Below are 21033 nucleotides of genomic sequence, written 5' to 3' on the forward strand. Positions count from 1 at the left end.
CTTTGCCTTGGCCAAACCCTGGCTGATGGACAGCCACTGTTCCCTTTGAGTTGGCTACATTTTCTCTCAATGGTTTTTGTTTCCTTGAAACAAAGAGATGTCTTGATTCTTTCTTTCTTTGATCCTGCTTTTGAGGAATGTGCCGGTATCCTTTGGGTCTGTTTCTTTTGTGTGCTGATTCGATTAAACCCCATACATTTGTTGAGGAGCCTATCGTATTGGGTGCTGTAGGTTCCTCTGAAATCATCCCAACCTGAAAGGTGAATGGGGTCACGTATCTGAATGACTCCCTCCTAATCCACTGGTTTTCTGCTGTGTAGATAAGGGCGGGAAACAGCATCTAGCAAGACACACAGCCTTGTCAGAAACCGAGCCTGGGTTCAGTAGTCAGTGAGACCTGGTTGTAGGGCACCTCCCTTTCCCTTCTGAGTCATACAGTCGTCATTAGAGATCCGGATGGGGACGGCAGAGCGGTTCTTCTGTCCTTTGCTGTTCTCCATAACTAGAAGCCAAACAGACAGCGAAGAGTCTGGTCTGACCGTATAATGTTGGTACAAGTTACAGATCACTGTAAGAAGGTATTTTTGGCCTGAGGATTAAGGTGGCGTTTAGGTGTTGTTATTTGAAGCACATCATTTGGTTACAGGGATAAAAACGTCTTGAACACCCATAAAGGTCTGGATCTGGTTGGACATTACATCTTACCCCATTTTGATTCTTTTTACTCAGGGTGCTTCCTGCTAAGAAATGATAAAAGATAAAGGTCTCGTTAATAGTATTGTACCGGTGTCAGTTTCCTGGTGCTGATGCTGTACGGTGGTGGTGTATGGGGTCACCGTCGTGGGAAGAGGGTGAAGAGGACAGGGGAACTCTCTGGACTATTTCTTCAATTTTCTGTGGGTCTATAATTATTTCAAAATAGGAAGTTTAATGAGAGGGAGAATATGGAATGGCAATTGGGAGACATGAGTACTCATCTTGGTTTTACTTCCTGGGGTTGAACAAATATTTACATTTTATTTGCCTCTTCCTCCCCTTTTTGCATATAGATTTTGTGAGGAATCAGCAATAAAAGGGCTCATTTTTCTGTAGAAGAGAAAAAAAGAAGTAGAAGAGGCAAGAGAACCCCGGCCAGCATCGGGCTAGAAGGGCTATTTCTTATCTCCCTTCATCCTCTTTACCTACACGAACTTACCTTCTGCACACCCACTCACTTTGTCCTTCCTTCTCATTCAAGGGGAGTAACTTACAAATGAATTCCTCTACCTACACAATGCATCCAGCCCTTCCTTGTGTTTCCAGAACTCAGTCCTTGTACATAATTGCCCCATGTGAGTTCCTTCTAAACCTGGGTTTTAATAACTGTCTCTATGAGACTAGGTTCCAACTGTCTATGTCTACTCAGACTTCTATGCTGAGATCTTCGCCTACATATCCAACCCCTGCCTAGGAATTTCTACCTAGATGTTTCTCAAGCATTTCAAACTTTTTTCCAGATTATCTTTTCTGCCCTTAGTGCCTTATCTCTGAAAATGTTATTTCCATCTACCATGTTGTCCACAGCAGAAAGATGAGAGCCATTCCAGATCCATGTTGGTTGATATGGTAGCTGGTAACCACATGTACTATTAAGTACTTCAAATATGGTTGGTACAAACCAAGATATACTGTAACTGTAAAATACATACCGCACTTAGTTCAGAAAAAAGAATGCAAAATATTTCAATAATATTTTATATTGATTTCACGTTGAAATGATAGTATTGGGGATATATCATGTCAAATAAAATAAATTATTAAAAATAAATTTTTAAATATGCTAGTGAGATAGTTAAAGTGACATATGTGGCTCACATTTGTGGTTTGCATATTTCTGTTGGAGCGCGCTGCTCTAGACTCTTCTCTGCCTTCTAGCCATTGATAGTTGGCCACAGTAATAGACAGGTCACCATATTAGTTAAGTGCACAGACTGAATTTGAATCTTGGCTCCAACATGTTTTAACACATGTGACCTTAGACAGTCTTTTCACCTCGCACCTTGGTTTTCTCGTAGATGAGATGGATAGAACAACGGGTCTTACTTTTCAGAACCTTGCAAGTGTTAAATGAGATAGCATGTAAAGCACTTACTATTGAGACAAAAACCCAAGGTGCAGGGAAGAAGCGAGGTCTCTCGCTGTCATATGAGGCCTCCATCGTTTCTGGCCAAGACCACTGTGGTGGTTTCTTTGTCTTCAGTTTCACCCCACCCCCCCAATCCTTCATACTGCTGCCAGATTAAACATTCTCCTAATGCAGATGTTATCAACAATTTCCGTGATTCCCCTTTACTCGCGGCATGAGTTCTAATGTACTTGGCATACTGTGCAAGGTTCTCTGTGGCCTGCCCCCACCAGAATCACCAACCCCAACCCACGCCAGTCCACAATGGTTATAATGAACCAAATGGGCTCCACAATTCCTATTTACATGGATCATTCCTTCCATCAGTGACATCCGTGCCCTCTACTTGTGCACAACACTCAGTTTCTTTGTTATCTCACTTGGAAATCTCCCTCAGCCCTTCCTGCACCTGTACCCATCCCAGGCTGGATCAGGAACCACTCCTCTGGGCTTCTCAACCACGTGAAGTTTAGCTCTGTTAGCACACAGCTCTCATTTTTTTGTCAACTTCTCTGTCTTTCCTTCGAGAGTGGGAGCCAGCTGAGTTCTGGGACCGCTTCTCTAATCCACTCTGGATCTCCATGTGGAGTTCAACGCCTGGCACAAAGTAGGGCCTGGAGGATGTCAGCTGAGTGAATGCATAAAGCAGAGGAGATACTCCTGAGAGAGAGCAGAGTGAAAGCCCTGTGAGGTCCAGCAGCAGAAAATGTGAGAACCAGACCGAGGAGAAGTCACCACTGCTTGGCCATGCAGACAGAGTTGGGAGAGAAAAGAATCTGGGTGAGGAGTCAGTAATGGAGGATTTTAAATGAATGAGAATAAAAAAGAGGGGCACCTGGGTGGCTTTGTAGGTTGAGCTTCTGCCTTCGGCTCAGGTCATGATCTCAGGGTCCTGGGATCGAGTCCCTCATCGGACTCCCTGCTCAGCGGGGAGCCTGCTTCTCCCTTTCTCCCTGTGATCTCTCTCTTTCTCTCTCTCAAATGAATAAATGAAATCTTAAAAAAAAAAAAAAAAAAGGAGGGAGAATAAAAAAGAGGAGATCGTAAAGGGAACAGAAGCACGTTGGGGATTCAGTAGCTTCTCTACAGTAGTTCCAGGAAGAGGCAATGCTCGAGAAAAGCACAAATCACAATTAAAAATTTAAAAAAAAAAAAAAAGGATGAGGTATCAGCAATCGATTCAAGGATTATTTGTCACTGGGACTAGAGACACGGTAACACAAGTAAATGTCAACCTGGTGACTATGTGTTGGGACTACTAATAATTCACTGGGGCCGGTGCCCAGGAGGTTTTTGCGATTTTTTTGTTTCTTTGTTTGTTTTTTACTGTGGTGCAAATGCCAAGCATGGAAAAATTTAACAAGTTATAGATATGAGAGCACAGATAGTGAATTTGAGAATAACAATGCAAAACGCCAGAATAATCACAAGAGAAACGTCTGAATGCGTAGGAAGGCTTAGAGGGGTCCCACTTTACCACAAGTATGGATTACAAGAAAATTCACTTGCAGAAACACAAATTCCATTGCAGAAACACAAATTCCAATCTATCACACCCACTTATCAAAACCCATAGTATGCCAGAATGCTTAACAGGAAAAGCGTGCCTTTTGGCCACACCCCGTGGAAAGTAGCAGATAACACATGAAAGGCAGAGCAGGTGGGAAGTGTGACAGTTTTGTGGCTCCCCACATATATGAATGAGAGAATATTCACTTCCCCATGCAAAGCATAACCTTCACAGGAACACCTAAAGGCTTCATTCCAAGACCTCGAGTCTCATGCCACAAGCTGGCCCACTCCCCAGTTTTTATGTCAGAGACCCTGTAGGGCAAGCATTGTGTGAGATGAAAAGCAGTGGGCTGAGCAGAGAGGACAGAGTGGAAAGTTCAAATGACTCCTTGCCATTGTTTTTAACAATGCACCATCTACCCCTGTGGGATTTTTGTGGACAAGGTAAACATTTGGGATATACTTATGCTAGAAAACTTACACTAGAGAGATGCCTGGATGGCTCAGTCACTTAAATGTCTGCTTTCAGCTCAGATCATGATCCTAGAGTCCTGGGATTGAGTCCCGCATCAGGCTCCTTGCTCGACAAGAAGCCTGCTTCTCTCTCTGCCTGCTGCTCCCCCTGCTAGTGCTCTCTCTGACAAATACATAAAATCTTCAAAAAAAGAAAGAAAAAAGAAAACTTATACTAGAAAATTTGTCTGAAATTCAAATTGAACTGAACATTCTGTACTTTATCTAGCAAGCCTACCTAGTGAGGGATACATTTTCTCACTCGTTCTTCCTGAGAGCCAGTCTCTCGGTCATTGCTAGCTGTTGAGGAATACGCATGAAGCACAGTAGCTAGCAGGCATGAAGGGCCCGATGTACACCAGGCACCATACTAAGTATTTTAGATGGATATCTCAAATATCCAGATATCTTCACAAGAACACGAAGGTGGGCACTATTATTTTTATTATTATTTTAAAGATGAGAAATATGAGACTCAGAGACATGAAGTAACTTGCTCAGGATCACCCAGAGAGCCAGTGGTACAGCCAGCATTTGAACTCTGGTAGCTAGACTCCAAAAGGTCAGGTGCTTGCCCATCTCACTGAATGTGATGGCAACACCAAGCAAGGGGTAAATACAGTGAGTCCCCCAGGAAAATAAGAGAGCATGAGAGCATAGGGTGTGACAAAGGCAGACATTGAATAAGGCTTAGAAGGGGCAGTTGCAGTTAGACTTGATGTCTTTATGTTAGAAAAGTGTGCCCCTAACTTTAGGCAGATGCAGCCCCACATCAGGACTCCCAAAGCTTGATAGAAGAGTACTGGTTGGATTTTAACCCCTACTGCAGCCTCAGCCACGGGTCCTCGTGCAGTAAACAACCTGCACAACTGTACATAGTAGCCTGAGTTAGGTGGCAGAGGGAGGACAGGTGTGGAGGTGAGGGTGCAGAGGGAGTGCTTAGAGAATAATGAAAAGCCATCCTAAAACATATGTGCATGGGTGTATGGTATTCTGAAGTCTGTTTAGAGAGATGTGTTAGGGAAGAGATTGTTAAGGCCTGAAATGGCAAAAGGAGAGTCTTGAGTGCATCTGGGAGGTAGCATGACAACATGGCACCGACAAATTCTAAATGGGAAAATGACTCTCAGAAAGTGTGCGCCAGAAAGCTTCAACGTCCAGGAGTCCTTTCTCCAACAAGCAAGTGTGATGGGAGGGGGTGGAGAATGGGGGCACGGGAGAGACGGTGACAGCAGCCTATTTAAACGACATAAAAGGAAACTCAACGGGCTGGAAAAATGGACAAGGATTGGGGAACAGAAGACAAAAAAGAGGGCAAGTGAGTGAAAAGACGAATTTCTTCCATGTTGGATTTCCCCAGGCATGATCCTGAAAGAGTTGCTGACCCTGTTGTGGTTTATGTTATTTTCCTATAAGGTTATTAAACTGCCATTTAAGGAAAGGGCACAGGCACAGCCCAGGTTGATCTCAGCAAGGCATTTGGTTGCATTTTTCATGAGACCCTAGAGAAGAAAATGCAGAAAAACACAGCAGAATGAGAACCACTTCATCTGGTGGGTTTGGAGCCAATGCTGAGAGAGCATTGATGAATACATTCGTGGCGACCTGGAGGGAGGCATTCAGTAAGAAACTGAGTTCAGAGATATAACCAGTTTGCTTATGATCACACAGCTGGTGAGTGAGGGAGCCAGGACTGAAGCCCAGCTCTGCCTGACTCCAAAGCCCACGTCTCAGTTATGAAATGAAGACCAAAATGGCATTAAGCTTGCTTGTGAGAAAAGAGTCAGGAGAGACACCAGCGGGGAGCAATACAAATCCGTGCCCAGACGAATCATAACGGATGGAGGAACTGGCCAGCGAGGACCAAAACAAGATCAAAATAAAAAAGATTAAGTTTGAACCTCACATCCTAGCTCCCAGAAGCCTCTTGCAGATACGAAGTAGAGGGGCCTGGCGTGACCCCTCCTCGCGCTGGGAACATTTGTGCTTTCATCCCAGTGCCTGCTGTCGGACCCTGAACGGCCAACAGAGTAACAGTGGTGAAAGCTCCGTTGTGCAGAGAAAGTGATTAAACAGTGCTCTTGGACTGAGCCCAGCTGAGACCGTTTCTCGAGTGCTGAGCTGACTTCTAGGTAACACATTTTAAGAAGAACATGGACAAACTGTGACATCACCTGAAGGAAATGACCCGGAGAGCAAGAAGTCTGAGCCTCATCCCATGGAGGGTGGTGGAGGAGCCAGGAATATAGTCAAGGCTTAAAAACAAGAATTTGCAACTTGCAAGTGTCATCTTCATGCATTCAATTTCTTTTCCTCCTCAGGGCAGAATTCGGACTGAAATTTACAGTGAGACATTTGGTTCCATAGAACCAACTCACCAAACTGCTTAGCTGCTTCCAGTTCCATCTTCCCTATGACCATTCTCCATCATCTCGATAAATTAAGAAAAGACAGGGCCAACTTTCTGGGTCACCTCCAACTTAGAGAGCCTAAGGTTTAGGGGATTAAGACTGGCAGTTGAAAAGGAGGAGACTACCTTCAGCAAAGCAAATACAGGTGTTCCTCAGTTCAAGCGAACTCAAATCATGACCTAAATTTCCAAAAAAAGGTAAGAATATTATAACTGTTCATCTGACGGAAGTAATGGGCGACAGCAGCTTTCTAGTACCTTTATGGGGTGACTTGATACATAAAAATGTAATTACCTCCAGCAATCGGAGGGATAGATTTATTGAATGAAACCGGTTAAACTGTGGATGGGTCAACGTCCACTTTGGCAAGCTTTGAGACCAGTGAACTGAAAAATGACCCGCATTCCAGTATTAAGTGGAGGCCTGGAAATATAAGTAAAAGTGACAAGAAGATTGAAGCAGTTGTGGTCACAGACTCATCTACTCTCTGGTTTTGTGCTCTGCCCGAGTAAGAATGAAGGTGACACAGGGTGCAAATGTCGAGAGAAGGAAGAGAGGGTGCTGAGCAGCCTTGTTGCTTTGGGGGAGATGTTACAGCCCTGGTGACGACAGGGCAAGAAGACAGAGGCTTTCATATATATATGATAAATGAGCCAAGCGTTCAGAGCCCGAATCAATAAACACAAACATGAAATTGAACAGACGGGAAGAGAAGGAAAAGAGAACATGAAGGCACCATAAAATCCTGGTGATATATTTGAAGAAAAAATCATGATGTGAATAGAAATTAGAAAGTGTAGCGGGGAGAAAAAAAAAAATCTGGGGATTTTCAAAAATGTCTGTCTGTCTGTCTCCTTCCTGCTTCCACTCACATCCACTGCTGCCTCCTCCAGCCCTTCTCGTCGGGCTCATTGAATTATTTCTGATTGGGCATGTGTCTGTCTTTAATGCTTCATTCTCGTTTGGATTTCACCAGCAGGATTCATAGTGTTTCTGTCGACAATTGTCATTGCTTTAGGGAACAATCAGGAGAGCACAAGAAAATGGCAAGAGATACCTCAGTCTGGCAGCGGAGTGGGGCTGGGTGGGCTCTTCCTGTTTCAGTTCTGTCGCTGTTTTTTTTTGGTTGATGTTTTCATGGTATTATTTCAGTAAGAAGAGTGTAGAAGGTGTAAAAACAAAAAGACTTGAGGTACACTTGCTCTAACCAGATTCGCGGTAAGTCACTGGCATTTAGAGGAGAAAGAAAAAGAGCTCCGAACAAAAGCAGACTAGATTGTGAGGGATGTGGATGCTGCGAGAGGTTAGAAACCCACGACCTCGGAAGACAGAAAGAGAGAGCGAGACAGGAGCCAAGGGAAAGGCAAGGAGAAGAAAAGCCGCGTGTAGGTTTATTAACTGAGATTGCTTCCATTTCGGCAAATGGGCTTAAAGCTCGTGATTGCTTCGTCTGAGGTCAGCCGGGTTTATTGCAGACTTTGCCTTCTTAGACCAAGGAATAAGGGGCTTGGATTTTGTGGATATGTGAGAATTGTGCCCAACAATTTCTTGGCTGAAGGATGGCTGCCCAGGAAGGTATAGGGGACCCTGAGCTCATTAGTCATTATCCTGAACTAGTGCAGGAGTTTTATTTGTGCTCGTACTGGCACAGGCAGCGTGGTGAAGGGAAGAGAGCGCAGCCTCAGGGGCGAACAGACGCAGACGCTAATCGCGCCCCTCCGTTTTCCAGCTATAAAATGGGCGCGGCAGTCATGGTCGTACTGGTAATGATGATCATAATCATAATCGTGTCGCCAAGTGCATGCGAAGCTCTTGGCCCATGATAGATCACATCAGTACATGGAACTTAGGCTCAGCTGGCTCTTGTCTCTAGACTTGGGTGAGGCAAACAGACGGCAAAGCTTGGAAGCCAGATCAGTTTTGTTTCTCAGCCTTCCGTCTCCCCACTGCCCTTTGGTTCAGGCTGTCTTTTGTCTCTACTGACAGGATTGTCTTGATGACAACTCTTTGCGTCCTACCTTCTGAAATTGCTGCAGCCAGGACTCCATAGGGAGTAGAGAGAGAAGCTAGCGTTCCCTCGGGAAGGGGGTATATGCTTGGCGGATTTTTGAAAAACGGGATTTTGAAACTGTTTTCTCTACAAGAAAGGAGAGTAGATAGAGGAGAAATGACTGGAGAGACACCGAACTGTCGAACACCAAGGATGAGCGGGGTGTTCCACACCCTGTCCCCGGCCACACTGGGAATGAGCATTATTATCTGAATTCTTGATGCAAAACCTGAGGCACAGGGGAGGTAAGGTTCCCAGCTAGCAAGGAAGCAGCAGAACTGAGATCTGAAACCAGGTCTGTCTGACAGCCAGGTCTGTGCCCCGCCACTGTGCCTGGGAACCTCACGTTACAGAGAATGGCAAGTTAGGGAAAAAAAGAATAGAAGTTGCTTGAGTGGGAGAGAACATAGGCATTACACTGAAAGAAAAGGATATTCTTCTTATAAAAAGTTTGAGGACAAGTGAAATTTTATATGATGTGCTTTGAACTTGGGGCGGGCGGGGGGGGGGAAGAGAGGCACCTGGTTGGCTTAGTCAGTAGAGCAGGCACCTCTTGAACTGGGGGTTGTAAGTTTGAGCATCATGCTGGGTGTAGAGATCGCTTAAAAAAAAAATCTTAAAAGTTTCACTTGATATGTCAGACTGGTGTTGATTACAGAAGATTGAGATGATAAGTAACCAGAAGAAGGAAGAGCAAATGACCCTCTGTCTTGGGCATCACTCAATTTAGAAGGCAGGGGAGGAGAGGGCACCTATGCAGGGACAGTCCCCCAATTTGTCTCCAGCCTCTTCTACACCCTTCTCCTTGCCCTCCCTCCCCACCCCAAAACAAAAAACCTTAAGCAGGAAAAAAGGAGCTAATTAAAAAAGAAGGAAACCTCCTTGAGACCGGTGAGATCTCCCTGATCCACAGTGACAAGCAGGGACGTACAGAACAGCAATTTGATTAAATAAGGATAAAAGAGATTTATAGTTGTGTTAAGTTTGTCTGTATGTCTTTGGAATATATTTATTTGGCTTCCAAACCTAAAACAAGTGCCTTCTAGCTGAGGAGATGATTCCCACTTAGAAAATAGGGAGACATCTACAAGGCAAGACCAAAGCGTAGACCGAGACCCTAAGCGGTTGGTAGAGGGTCAGCAGGAGGTGCACTGGTAGGGACAGCATCCCAAGGTCATGGTGTATATAGGCAGCCTCAGCGAGGCGGTTACGGGCTGAACCTGAGACCCCTCCTGCCCATGTCTCAGCTCTCGCTCCGGGACCCACTGCCCATTCGCTACCTGTCACAAGAGACAGCTCCGTGCTGCTTTCTGCAGAAGTGAAGCAGCCGGAGGATGACTGCTGTGGGAGAAAGACTCCCGCAGGGCAGATGGGGCCCTCTCTGAAGGCTTCTTCCTAAGCCACTTCCTCATGTCCCCAAGACTGGCGTCAGCAGATCAGCTGCTAGGGAATTGCTTTTCTCAGACAGGCTGTGGAGGGTCCCTCTAGTTCCCCGTGTTCGCCCCTGCCAGTTGTGCTGGGGGAATTTATGTCTGCCCGAGGCTTTGGAGGGGGAAACAATGAGTTACCTCGGGACAAGAGAAAATAAGAATGTCTCATGTGTGCAAAATCATTTAAAATGGACGCTTTTAGAGGGTACTAAAATCTCAGCCAGCTAGCCAGAAATGGTTTGGTGAAGTATAGTCCACTTGTCTTTGCTTGCTTTGGTTGCAATAAAGTCAGAAATATTTATATCCCATGGAGAGAACACCTGTGGAAACAGGCCAGGTCCTCCTAAGAGGGCTATTTTTATTCCCCTGAGATCTTGAACCTAAAAAGAACTGATTCCCCATGTCTGACTGGGGAGGTCTAGTAAGTGAAGGAGCTGCTGGTCCTAAATTTTTGAGAGCAGAGGCCCCCGATGGCCATTCTCAAGTCCATGGCTGTCTGCAAGACTGGTACCGCCATGATTCAACCCCCACTTCACCCTCTACATGTGGCCACAGATCCGAGTCTCCAGAGAAACCAGAAGGAGGATCTTACTAGAATAGGATTTGAGGGTTTCTATTTTAAAGGGATAAAGTTATTTTAAAAAGTTATATTTTAAAGGGATGAGTTAGAAGTAATTCAAGAGTAGGCACAGTAAAGAAACGTGTATACCGTGTTAGACATTCAGCGAGAAGGTTAACATTTCCAACATGACCAGCTGATGAAGAGGTATTCTGTAAGCAGGGATTCTGCTGGTGTAGACTAGAGCAAAAGTGTTGCCCTTCGAAAGCCCAGAATGAAAAAAGGCCAGCCCTTGATTTCTTGACCATGCTCAGGCTTTTTCTTCCCTTCTTTTACTTTCTTTTCCAGAATAGATTGATTTGGGTCCCCGGAAGAATATTTAATCAATAGCCAACAGGTGATTTATAGGTAATTGTCCATCCTAGCTTACAAATTTTCAAGGAGGGCCATCTATGTCCTTTCTTGGTGTCCTGTTCCCATGTCCAATGTCCAGAAAAAGGTGCTAAACTAAAGCAAAGAGTCTCCAGCCATAGCTATAGCGTTCAGATAAGAAGAAAAGCACACAGTAGGAATTTCAACATAAATCATTAACCTAGAATCAAAAGCAGGAGTGAGGGACTCATCACTCTGAGATGCCTGGGACCATGTATGTTTCCAGGATACTCGGGGAATTAGAGCAGCAGAATATGAGCAGGAGCCAATGGCTTCCAGTTCTTTCCCAGTGAAGTCATTCTGTATTGTGTGGGCTTTAGACTCCTTGAAATGTTAAAATATACATGCCCTGAAACACACAAGAGACAAGGAGAACAATGGCCAAACAATGTCTAGATAAAGGTTGTGGAGACGCATGATGCACACATACACACACACAAAAAAAATTTACAGGATGGACCCGACGGTTTGGGGTACACCATTGCCCTCTGTTGGATTAAATAAATCAGACCTTTCATGTGGGTGTGTGTTTTATTATCTCTGGCTGAGTTTGCGGAGAAGGCAGGGCACCTTTGACTGGGAAATTAATTCATCCTTGTAAATGGGTCCTCTGCCTTCCCTGCGGAAATCAATCACAGTTGTAACTCTGATGGCAGGTCGCTTATCAGGTTTTCATTCACTCAGCATTTACTAAGTGCCTACTAAGCACTGGTTCGATATTGTAGGGAATCTAATCAGTAACACCAACCCCTGTGACCATTTAGGGAATGTCTACTGTGTGCCCATGTCTCTACACACCGGGATGCACAGCACCCGTGAAATAGATGTGGTCACTCCAGTCTAATGGACAGAGAAACAGGACACTTGGAAAGGGAATGGCCCATCTTGGATTTAAATCCAGGCCTATCTACTCCTAAGCCCATACTCAGTCCATGAAGCTACAGCTCTTGCCCTCAGGAAGTTTCCAGGCTACTAGGGAAGAAAGATACAGATATAAGGGTCTCTACCAGGGGTCCACAAACTACGGCCAGAAGGCCCCAAGTTCCACCCATCACACATTTTTGCTTCGTGGCATGTAAAAATTATGTGAAATTCAGATTTTAGTGTCCATAATAAAGTTTTATTGGAAGCCTGCTATACCCATTCAGTACTCTTCTCAGGCTGCCTTCCTGGCTACAGCGGCCCAGTTGAGTGGCTGTGGCAGAGATACAGACCGCAAAGCCCAAAATATTTACTCTCTGCTCCTTACAGAAAAGGTCTGACGGCTCCTGTTCTGTACTCCAAGGTGGACCGCTATCTATCAATAGGAGAGGTGTTTAAAAAACGTTCTGGGAATTAAGAGAGGAAACTAACATGTATTTAACTCACAGTGAGAGGCACTAGAAGGATTTACAGGTGTGCTCTGTTTTAAGATGCATAGATGCATGATAACACAGATTTTAAAACAGATAAATTAAAAGGCAGTTATTTGCATAACAAATTTTCCTTTTCATTTTGTAAAAGGGATGCACCATGGGGTTCCTTTATAGAATGAGCCTCTATAATGTGTGCTAATATGATGCCACTTACAAGTACTCTATCCCTAATAACTTTTCAAGAACATATCCATTGTGTACAGTGAGGCTTTCCTATAATCTTTTTGTTGTTGTTCCTGGCGGGGAAGGTTTCCTACTTCAGGAAAGTAATGGAACTGACCTTGTCAGTTCAGGGCAGGGAGTAAGCGTTCAGCCATCTCATTGACTCCAGGAGGGGCTTTGCCTGACGAATAGAAAGGCTGTGGGTTCCGAATGTCCACATTATGTGAACTTAAAGTGCCCAGAGAATTTTACATTTTTAGCCAAGCTCTTCTCTTTAGCTGCCCTCAGAGGCCTTTCATGTCAACTCCTCGCTGTTCTATCACAGCATTTCAGACACAAGATAAATTAATAAAACTTAATTTGTTGTTACCATCCTGATAAAATGCTGAAGGAGGTATTTATAAAGAGCAGTGTTTTTCTCAAAAAAAAAAAAAAAAATAGCTTAACCGAATTATAGTGTAAACAGGTGCAAGTCACATAATATCTAAATTCGGGTTCTCCCAGGCCAAATAGGAGGTGGTGGTGCTGCGGATTGTACTTGGGACCCAGCTCCTTCCCTCTTTGTGTCCTGAGCCTGAATCTTCCAACAGCTTCGGCTTCGTGGTGTTACGCAATTGCTCTTTTTCAGAGATGCGTAAAACGGAAGCCTTGACTATTCATAGCCAACTTAGGAGGAGCCTGGTTTCTCGCCTGGTACAGTTTTGAGGGTAACTACGTGTTTCTGAGCACAACCAATTAATCTGGATTTCACATGGCGGCTCTTTTAAAAGAGCTGTCTTGCAGCTTTTGTGTTCATCCTTGGTGGTGACTGTATTTTAGAAGTAGACAAACATTCCTGGTATATAAGCCTGAATATTTTTCAGGGTTTTGTTTTGGGTGGGTTTTTGTTTTTTTTTGTTTTTTGGTTTTTTGTTTTTTTTTTGGTAGTAAAAGAAGCTTAAATGGAAATGCAGGGGCAGAGAAAACCGTGCCTGGGGAAGTCCTGTGCGGTGTCGCCAAATGGCGCAGCAGATCTGTCACGGGGCTGCTAATGGATGTGGCACGCAGTTTGTGAAGGGGCAAAGTGAGAGAGACGCAGGGGGATGGTGAGAAGCAGAGCCAATGTTAGGGGCAGGAGCCCTGCATGGTTTGGAGGTAGGATTCCTGGACAAACCGCATAGGCAACAGGGTCGGGGTGGGCGGGGGAGGCGGCTTGCCTGCCCCTGGACACAGTCACTTGTCATTCACGTTCTGTAGCCGGCAGCATTTCAGCCATTTCTGAAGCAGATCCCTGGATGGAAACACACATTTAATCCGTCCGTGAGGTTCTTTAAAGAGACGTCTCTGGTCATCTCCTCCTGAGGTCAGGAGCGCTGTAACTGCACACAGCAGCTAGAAAGCTCCATTGCATTCTTGAACTTGAGCTGGCTCCCTTTCTCCCCTGCCGCTGCCCTTGTCTCTTCTGTCTTGGAATTGTTGGTACCATGTTTTTTAATATAATATATATATTAATATATATATATATATATATATATATATATATATATATATAGTAGAAGGTACAGACTATAAAACGAATGGATAAATACTGAACAAAATACGTTGGTTCAGTTTTCTTTTTCCCTGGTGGTAGTTTAAAAGTTTTCAAAATTAGAACTAATGGATATAGAAAAATGGGATGTAAATTTCCATGAATTTTTATGATCAAACAGAAGACAGACCCCTGGGGCTTGCCACTGCTATTAGGGAAGCAGGGAATGGTAAATTCAAGGGGAGAAATTTGCAAAGCCTTGGTTTTGGAACGAAAATAGAACTGACTCCACTCCCCCCTGAACATCTCCCTCCTACCAAACAGCATCTGAGCAGATTTCATTTCACAAATGGAAATGGGAAATGGGAGGCACACACATTTTTTCAAAGTGATTTCATGAAGAGTGGGCCTGTTTAATTGGGTTTTTGGAGCCAGGATTAATATTATAAACTAGGGAGTTCTGTGATGTGCCCATGAAGTTGGCTTTGCCATACTACCTGCATCCTGGGAGAAGGCAGAGGAAAGAGGCACTTCTCAGAAGCCATGCTGCTTCTGCCTTGGCCTCCTCACCGAGGTAACACCCGACCAGCCTGTACCAAGCACCCAGGCTGCATCCAAGCCACACGTAACATACAAAAGATCTTCCCAAGCTCAAGGTCACATCTAGAGCATGCCTGGGATATTTTTTCAACACTAATTTATGTGATTTTTCTAATACGTTTAGCATTTGCCCTCCCTTGTCTCCATCCTGCTTATTAAGGTAAATTTGCATAGAAATGGGATCTTGGATTTCAGGACCATTCACCTGACACTTGCTCTCCTGAGGTGACCAATATCTGCTGTGGATACCATGACGGTGACCCGCAGACATCACATCTTCCCACAAACCCAAGGCAAGGGCCTTAATTAGGGGAGGCTTTTCATGTTAAAGCCACAAGGTGAAGCAAATCAGCAGAAGCATTTAGCACTCACCAAGGAGGGCAGAATACTCCTTCTTGTCGAGTGGGCCATCCAAGGTCACTGTTTTAATTTGCCTTAGATGGACAGATCCTGAAGAAAGGGTACAAAAAGTATATATATGTATTTTTGTTTGGAAATAAATTTTGGATGGTGATAAAGCTCAGACAATTAACTCTGACATTTTACTTTGGCTCCTGAAATATCTTTTCTTAATATCTATCTTCAGGATGGATAATCGTCATCTCTATAAATTGCCTTTGGATGACTAAGCAAAGGTGAAAAATCAGAGAACCAAGGCCCTTGCTGTGACCACGGTGGCAGTTGGCTTTAATCCCCCGAACTCTGCGGGCTGCACTCTCCCACCGGCAGCCACCTTCTTCATTTACCCAAATCTTGCCCCTTGGGTGGAAATTCCCACTGAAAGTATGTTTGTGGTCCTGGTTTACTCGTTACCGAAAGCCATTGGGTGTGAGGTGACTAACCAAAAGGGTTTCAGACTTAGCCAAATTCTGATAAACATAAATGCCAAACAACAGCTTCCAAGGCTCTCCTAACAGCAAACTGTCTTAGCAGAGAATCAGAGGATTTGTGGGTCATGGAGAATAAACACCAAATCTCGGAGAGGAAAGTTGATAAAAGATGGGAGAAATCAGAAGAAAACTCAGGCTGCTTTTGGCCAGGCTACCTTTGTTGAGGATAAATTCATTCCATACAATTATTTTTTTAAGGACTATTTTTTTTATCTGTTTAGAGAGAGACACACACAGAGAGTGTGTGTGCAAGTGTGTGCACAGTGGTGGGGCAGAGGGAGAGGGAGACCCCATGCCCAGTGCTGAGCCTGACGTGGGCCTTGATCTCACGACCCTAAGATCCTGATCTGAGGAAAATCAGGAGTTGGAGGCTCAACTGACTGAGCCTCCCAGGCACCCCTATTATTAGTTGAATATTATTATCCCCACTTTACAGATGAGAAAACTGAGACCTCAAGAGGTTTAGTTATTGCACAAAATCATACATCTTGTCACCAACAAAAGCAGGACTCTTTCTTACAGACATGCTTCAGTGTATCCTAAAAAAACCCAAAAAACAAAAACAAAAACAATCCTAAAACTCTATTTCATTTGTAGGCTAACTTTTTTATTTCACATAGGCCTCGTGTATTCCTGGGGCGGCGGGGGGAGAGTATTTTAACTTGATGCAGAAGTATCAGAATGAAATTTTTCAAATTGTATTTGGCATAGAAACAAGGAGGCTGACTAAACGAGTCCCCTGCCTCCAGAACCAGAACGCGTTCCACTCTCAAGCCATGTGGAAGGACGCTGCGTTCCCCACTGGCCGTCGCTGCCTAATTCTCTTAAATGATTCAGATGTAAAAGAGAAAATGGCATCTGTCTAATTAACACTGCCTGGTTAAATATAGCCGCCAAGGGACAGCCTCAGGGCGATGTTTACAGAACAGTCGTTCCAGCCCCTCGAGCCTCAAGTTAGAGATGATAGCAAGTCTTCGGTCCTTATCAACCGGAAACAGCGATGCCCCAGAAAGGGTGACAGACCAGGCAGGCAAAGGGAGATGAAAGGAAGGGGAAAGGCATTGCCGGCCTCGGCCTCCGTTCCCTGTTCCTGGGGCATGGGGACTCCGGGAAGAAGGGGAAGCACAGCCTACAGGCTTCCCTCCCGCAGCAATTCCCAGGATTTAAAAGCCCTCCCCGTGGGCCTGGGCCTTCCGCTCAGGCCTGGAGGCCTTGGGCCAGGACCCTACCACCCGCCCAGCCTGCCACACGGCCCGCTGCCCTGCTCTCTTCTCTGGCCAGAGGGCATAATGAGAACGTTACTTGTCTTCCAGCTTCACGTGGGGACATGGAAGCCATCGCCAAGTTTGACTTCACCGCCTCAGGGGAGGACGAACTGAGCTTTCACACTGGAGACGTTCTGAAGGTGGGTGCCGTGGGGCCCCTGGGGTGCTCTGGGGCATTTAGGTTACTATGATCTGGTCCCCAAGTTCACTAACAACCCATGCCCTTGTTTCTTAAGCGCTACACACAGTTCCTTTCAAAAAGAGAAGTTCACTTCCAGCAGAAGGGCTCCTTCTGGGCTCCCCACCCCCACCCTGGGATCCCGTTAGCAGGCTGGGCGGTGGACAGAAGCCACCAGCCTTGTCTTGAGATGCTTGTGGACTGGAGAGGGGAAGAAAGCCATTGAAGAGCTCTGACCCATATTCTTGTCTAAGTGCTCAGGGATCACAGGTGAGGGAACAAGTGGCCCCACCTTGCGGAGACAGGGTGGCAGGAACTCGGTGGTCAGGGAATGCAGGGAGCCTGAGTTGGACTTTGACCTTGAGCTCAATGGTGGGGCTGGGGGTGGGCATTCAGTGAGCTTTGTGAGGAACTTAACAGGAAGGTGCAGGGAGACAGCCTAGGAAAGACAGCTGGAGAGGACATGGGCCAGTAGAGGCCACGCACACCGGCCCCATTAAGGACGCCCTAGAACTTGCCTAACACCCACACTTGAGCTGTAGTGGCTGCTTGGAGGGCTGTAGAGGCCTTGGACTTCCACATTCCACGTACCGTACTGACAGGCTCAAGTCCTACATCTTAGGCCCTGTTTGGAGCAAAACACAAACCCTTACACAGGCCCTTTGAGGATTCTGTGATGTCCGTGCCCCCCCCCCCACCTTGCCTCAGAGCACCCCCAGAAATCCCGACCCCTGGTCCTCAGCAGCCCACTTGGGCCTTCTCAGACTGCACAGCAGCACTGAGGCCAGGCTCTCCATGACGAAGTTCACTTGCTGTAGAGGGAACCTTGGCAGAACGGGACAGGGTGACTCAGAAAGTGTCCCTGGAGCACAGACCAGGTAGGAGGACTTGGTTTGGAACTTGAACACCCCCGGGACTCATCCTTCTAACTGTGGTCACCTTGCAAAGATCTAGTAATGTAATTGTGAAGAGGGTGTCTTCAGTGCTGGAGCTTCTCAAGGTCAAAGTGTTACCTGGGCCACTGACCCAAGAAAAGGTGACCTTCACGTCTGTGGGATCTTACCAAGGTCACAGAGGGTGACCTCTCTGTCTCATGGTGAACAGCCCCTCCCTTCTCCATGGGATATTGTGACCATGGGATTATCAACCACTATAGAGTGTCCTCACTCTAGGGGCCAGGGGCCAACCCCACCCCTCATCTCCCATTGCAAACAGAACCTAATATCTGGCTCAAAGGTTTCCTATTCCTCAGAAAAGGAAAAGGGGGAAAAAAAACTTTCCTCAACTCTGCTTCTCAATCTACCTCCTGATTTCGTTCCTCTCCTTCGCTAGTAACACTGGGAGAAGTTCTCTGTGCTGGTACCTCCACTTCCTCCGTTCCCATTTACTCCACTGGAACTTTCTGGAATCTGCCTGTTACCCCCAACACTCTCTGTAAGCCCACCAGTGACCTCTCTTTTTTTTAAATATATATATATTTTTAAGATTGTATTTATTTTTTTGGACAGAGACACAGCAAGAGAGGGAACACAAGCAGGGGGAGTGGGAGAGGGAGAATAGGCTTCCGGTGGAGCAGAGAGCTCTATGTGGGGCTCAATCCCAGGACCCTGGGATCATGACCTGAGCTGATGGCAGAGGCTTTAACCCACTGAGCCACCCAGGCACCCCACCAGTGGTCTCCTTAATGTGGACTGTAATGACCTTACTGGAGCATCTGTGGAATTTGACACTGTTAACTGTCCCTCTTCTGGATCTGAATGGGGTTCAGCCTCTCTCCTAAACATGCACTCTGCCCTGACTATTTTTCTTTCTTGAGATCTCTTAAGCAATCCCCTTCTTCACAAGAGAGCGATCTGATGAAGTAAAAAGCAGGAGTTTAGAACTGGTAAATCTGAGTTTGAATCCCTGCTGACTAGCTGTGTGTCCTTGGGTCAGTCTCTTACCTCCTCTGAGCTTCACTGTCTTTATCTGTAAGTGGAGACCGTATCTATTTTTCAGGGTTCTGGAAGGGATTAGAGGTAATGGCCCCAGCTCAAAGTGGATGTTTCATAAACAGTTGCCGTTATTTCAACATTACTCATTCCTGCTGCCAGTCAGACCATTGCCACAGCCCCTGGACTAACTTCATCCCCTGCTGTCTCTTATTCCTTCAACATACTGCTCTCAGGAGGATCTTTCTGGAAGACAAATCAGGTCAGATTACTTCCTTACTCAAAAGCATTCAGTGGTTCTCCATTACCAACTGACTGAAATTCAAGCCACCTTGTCCCAACCTCCTCTCTAACCTCACCAAGCTCTTGCCCATGAACGTGCACATATATGCACACCCATGCACACACTTCTAACTGTGGTCACCTTGGAAAGATCTAGTAATGTAATTGTGCATACTCACAATTGTACATACACATGTACATACACACCTTTGTGTGTGCAATGCCCCAGGTCACACTGCCATATACACACTGTGCTGTGTCAGGTTCTCCCTGTGCTCCGAATGCCTCTTTCCTGTACACACGTATTTGACCATGCCTGGGAAGCCTCACTCCCTCTGCTCTCCCGATGGCTCCAGCAAAATTAATCACTCCCGCTTCAGCTCTCGCACAGCGTTGTACACGCACACCTCATTCAAGGCACTGACGATCTCCGCTCCCATGAGCGTTATCCACGAGCAGCCATGCCCTTGCGCACCCTCTACACCCATCTCTCATCACAGCCCTTACCCTGCGGGATCCTGACTGCTGGCTCCGCCCGTGTCCAAACCAACAGATTGTTGACCCTCCCTAACATTTGATGAGTGAATGAGTGGTTGATTCCTCCACTGGTCTGTGAGCTCCCTGAGAGCAGAGCCATGCCCTGTTCATCTCTGTGTGTTCACAGCAGCGCCCCACACAAGTCCCGGCCCCAAACAGGTGCTCGGTGCCAACGGCTTGAATTGTTAAACTGCGTTTCTGCAGGCTCGTGTAGAAGTCCATCAGAAGGGCAGACCTCTCCTTCTTTTCAAATTCTGTCCCTTGCCACTTAGCGGTGGAAAGGAAAGTGGAGAGGGGCCTGTTGGCTGAGCCCCACCGCTGTTCTGCATCGTGGTGGCTAGTGCTGTGCCTGTGGGTCTCTCCGAGCCACCGCAGCCCTACTCCGCCACTCCAGAGATGGGTCACGAGCCCCAAGATCTTGCAAGTGCTTCCAAAGGCGGCTCTTGACTGCCCCAGTAATCTACTCCTGGGATCTCTTTCCTCCTAGGCTTTTCCTGCTAAAAGACTAAACAGACTTTCTCACTAGAAGGCACAAACAATGTCTGAGTAGCTCACCACCAGCCCACCCACTCCAGACCGTGACTTCCCCAGGACAAAGCCCTCAGCTTATTCATATCTGTATTCCCAGCACCTCAGTGCAAACAGCAGGTGCTCACTAGATGACAGGATGGTGAACAAGATGGTGGACGGGGAACTCCAGCCAGATAACTCGATCCCGCTTCTCCTGTGAGAGACACGTTTGACATCAGGAGCTGGAGGTTTCATGTTCGTGCCTCAACTCCACCCCCCACCCCATCCCAGACCTGTAGCTACACGCAGCACCCGACTTGCATTTCCCTCTGAAATTGGCCGGTCGTTTTTAAAAAATGTCTCTTGACCCAGTCCCTTTCTACCTGCTTCTGTAACGTGTCCAGCTCAACTCCATTTCTTCCTACTGAAACAGTGACCTGAAAGCTGTTAGAGTTAATCCTACGTCAATTAACTTCGATACTTCAGATTTCTGCTCTGCCTCTAAGAGCTATAATTCCATCCAATTCTAAAAAATTCTCCCAACTGCACATTTTGTCCTCTTTCCCCGTCTAACTTATTCTCAGGCCGTGTAACCCAGAAAATTGTGCTCGTAAGCAACATTATAAAAATTAAGGCACCGTAAGGTGAAGTCTAAAACCTCATGTGCTCAGACTGAACCCCT

General features: G+C 46.0%; 1 protein-coding gene across 3 annotated transcripts in view; it reads left to right on the forward strand.

Annotated features, from left to right (window-relative positions):
* The window catches only part of GRAP2 (GRB2 related adaptor protein 2), a 60886-nt gene that overhangs the window by 25445 nt on the left and 14408 nt on the right, over positions 1-21033 (forward strand). For 2 of the 3 annotated variants that reach the window (XM_059187035.1, XM_059187037.1), the window contains exon 2: positions 16962-17053. In XM_059187035.1, coding sequence (XP_059043018.1) covers positions 16976-17053 — 78 coding nt within the window. In that variant the 5' untranslated portion in view covers positions 16962-16975. Of the gene's footprint in view, positions 1-16705; positions 17054-21033 lie in introns of those variants that run through there. The other variant, XM_059187036.1, reaches the window with a different exon arrangement.

Source organism: Mustela lutreola, chromosome 8, assembly GCF_030435805.1.
Source record: "Mustela lutreola isolate mMusLut2 chromosome 8, mMusLut2.pri, whole genome shotgun sequence".
In the NCBI taxonomy this organism is placed as follows: Eukaryota; Metazoa; Chordata; class Mammalia; order Carnivora; family Mustelidae; genus Mustela; species Mustela lutreola.